Raw genomic sequence first — 2,847 nt, forward strand, 5'->3', positions numbered from 1 at the left:
GGGCAGTGGCTGTGGGCTCCGCGCGGACCGGGCAGCCGCCCCCGTGAGTTATTCGCACGTCCCCCGGGGCTCGCTGCCGCCCCCGCCGGCGCCGAGAGTCCGGCCCGGGCCCAACTCCCTCACGGGCCCCCCGGCGGCGGCGGCGGCAGCGGCGGAGCCCACCGCCCGGGCCCCAATGAGTAACTCCAGGAATAACAGGGTGATGGTGGAGGGGGTCGGGGCCCGGGTAGTGCGCGGCCCTGACTGGAAGTGGGGGAAGCAGGACGGCGGCGAGGGCCATGTGGGCACAGTCCGGAGCTTCGAGAGCCCTGAGGAGGTGGTGGTGGTGTGGGACAACGGCACTGCTGCAAACTACCGCTGCTCCGGGGCCTACGACCTGCGCATCCTGGACAGCGCGCCCACGGGTAAGCTGTGCCCCCTGGCCCGGGGCCTGCGCGCGTCGGGGGAAGGGGCGAGACTGCGGTGGGCTTCGGGGCCGCCTGGCAGAGAGGCTCTCGGTGGGACACCTCGCCCGCTGCCCCCGCCTGCAGGGAGCGGAGAGGGAGAAGGCCAAAGAGAATTTTAGGTTCAGTACGGGTAAACAAAAACTTTGAGAAAAGACCCCCCCTGCCCTCAAGGGAAATGATGGCAGTGCCGTCACTAGGACGCTTTCAAGCCTGGAAGACACAAAGCACCAGGAATACAACAGACACGGTTCCCCTCCTCCTCCTCCTCTAGGGAGGGGGTTTGCAGAGGCCTGTCTAATAAACCATTGACATTAATCAGCCACCAAGTGATAACTGTCTAAAGGGAGGCTTGCCTTGCCATATGGTGCCTGGTTGACTGGTTACAATTGCCGAGGGGCCGTTGGTACCTCGGATTTGAGATACCTTTTTTATTTCTTCCCGCCTGTAACACAGAATGACTTGGAGCTCGGTAGTGGAATGCTACTTGGGACCCTGTGGAATGATTTTTCATCTAAATTGTTTAATTTTATGTCTTAATATGAGTAGAGCGAAAACAGCCTGAGCTCTTGAAGCATTTTTTTTTGTTAAATACTTTTTCCAAGTGGCAGATAGGCATGTTCTTTTTTTGTTAACATCCCGTCTCAGTAAGGTGATGTCAGAGTTTACCCATTCACCCAGCAATGAGTCAGTGTCCTCCTTGATTCACTACATTTTAGGGGTCTGTTTGTTATTGACTCTAGAGTTTCTTAATACGATTAACTGAAGGCTTGCTTTCACAAAATAAATATCTAATTTATTTTAATTGATTTTCACATACATTTATGCTTGATATTATTTATTCTTGATATTTTTCCTTGATTCAGTAGAAAATAGTTCAAACATAAAACTGGATGCTTTCCAGAATTCCTAAATGAACAGCTTCTAAGACATTATGATTTGAGTTTGTCAAAGCCTAACAAATCTTGAAATGGGCTTATAGTTGTTAGCAGCAATAAAAAAGAAAGTAACTCAAGCAAATTCAGTTTTTGAACAGATATTTCATAAAATTGTGTCTCTTAGTTAGCTTTTTAAACATTGAAAAGGATGTATGTGCGTGCAAAAGAAAATAAAAAGATTCAACAGTACAGAAAGGGGCAACTGTTATCAGTTTCTTGTGTATTTTTAAAGAATACTCCCTGCATTGCAAGCATATATGTGAATATACTGTAAATCTACTCCCCTTTTAACGTACAAATGGTGATAAACTATATTCACTCTTGTGCATTTTTTTTCTTTCACTTAATAATTCATATTGATGATTGTTCCATTCTTTCATGGCTGCATAGTATTCCAGTGACTGGATGCAGCAATTTATTTAACCAGTACTTTATTGACAGGCTTTTATATTGTTTTAGGTCATCTTATTTACAGTGATGCAGTGAATAAATCCTTGTACATGTATCTTTGTGCATATGTGTTGAGTACTTTGAAAAAGTGGAATTGCATTAAAGTGTGCACATATTTAACATTTTGATAAATGTTGACTAATTGCTCTTTTATAATAAAAATAATTTTTAAAAAAAATTTTAAGAGACAAGGTCTTGTTCTGTCACTTAGGCTGTAGTGCACTGGTCCAGCTATGGCTCACTGTTACCTTAAATTCCCAGGCTCAAGGGATCCTCCTGCCTCAGCCTCTTGAGTAGCGGGACTACAGGTGCACACCACCATACCTGGCTAATTTTTCTATTTTTTGTAGAGACGGGGTCTCACTATGTTGCCCAGGATAGTCTTGAACTCCGGGCCCCCCAAAGTGCTGAAATTACAGGCAGGAGCCACTGTGCCAAGTAGATTAATCGCACTCTGAAGACATTTTACCAGTTGACACTCCCTGCAACACTGTATGAGGCCTATCCCTGTTTCTGCATACTCTGTTAAAGTTTTGTTACCATGCTAACTCAAGCTAAAGTCTGACCACAACTCTTGGAGGAGTTCTTGGGATCAGTAATTGTAGGTTTATGGGGAAAGTTAAATATCTTTCTAGGGTAAGGTAAAGTGTAACAAGTCCTGGACTATAGTGATTTTTGAAGGGATATTAATGTCTGAATGTTTTATAGTATGGAGTGTATCCTTCATATTAATAGTTTTATTGTCTTAATGTAAAAGCAGGGTTTTTTTCAGAGAACTGTTTTAGAATCTTAGTTTAACTTAGAAGATAATTTTATACAGTATTTGTTATGTGTAACAGTTCATCTTGTTCATCCGATTCTTTTAGTAAATGTTTTAAATGCAGGATAGCCAGCCTTTGTGTGAAATGCTTATTGAAATGTATTTTAGGCCAGGCGCGGTGGCTCACGCCTGTAATCCTAGCTCTCTGGGAGGCCGAGGCGGGCGGATTGTTTGAGCTCAGGAGTTCGAAACCAGC

General features: G+C 44.8%; 1 protein-coding gene across 1 annotated transcript in view; it reads left to right on the forward strand.

The window, feature by feature from the left end:
• Positions 1–155: 155 nt before the first annotated feature.
• The window catches only part of MIB1 (mindbomb E3 ubiquitin protein ligase 1), a 150,426-nt gene continuing 147,734 nt past the window's right edge, over positions 156–2,847 (forward strand). Inside the window, exon 1 of the mRNA XM_012652088.1 lies at positions 156–404. Within this exon, the coding sequence (XP_012507542.1) occupies positions 176–404 (229 nt within the window). The 5' untranslated portion in view covers positions 156–175. The remainder of the gene's footprint in view (positions 405–2,847) is intronic.

Source organism: Propithecus coquereli, unplaced genomic scaffold (genome assembly GCF_000956105.1).
Source record: "Propithecus coquereli isolate 6110/MARCELLA unplaced genomic scaffold, Pcoq_1.0 Scaffold38, whole genome shotgun sequence".
Lineage (NCBI taxonomy): Eukaryota > Metazoa > Chordata > Mammalia > Primates > Indriidae > Propithecus > Propithecus coquereli.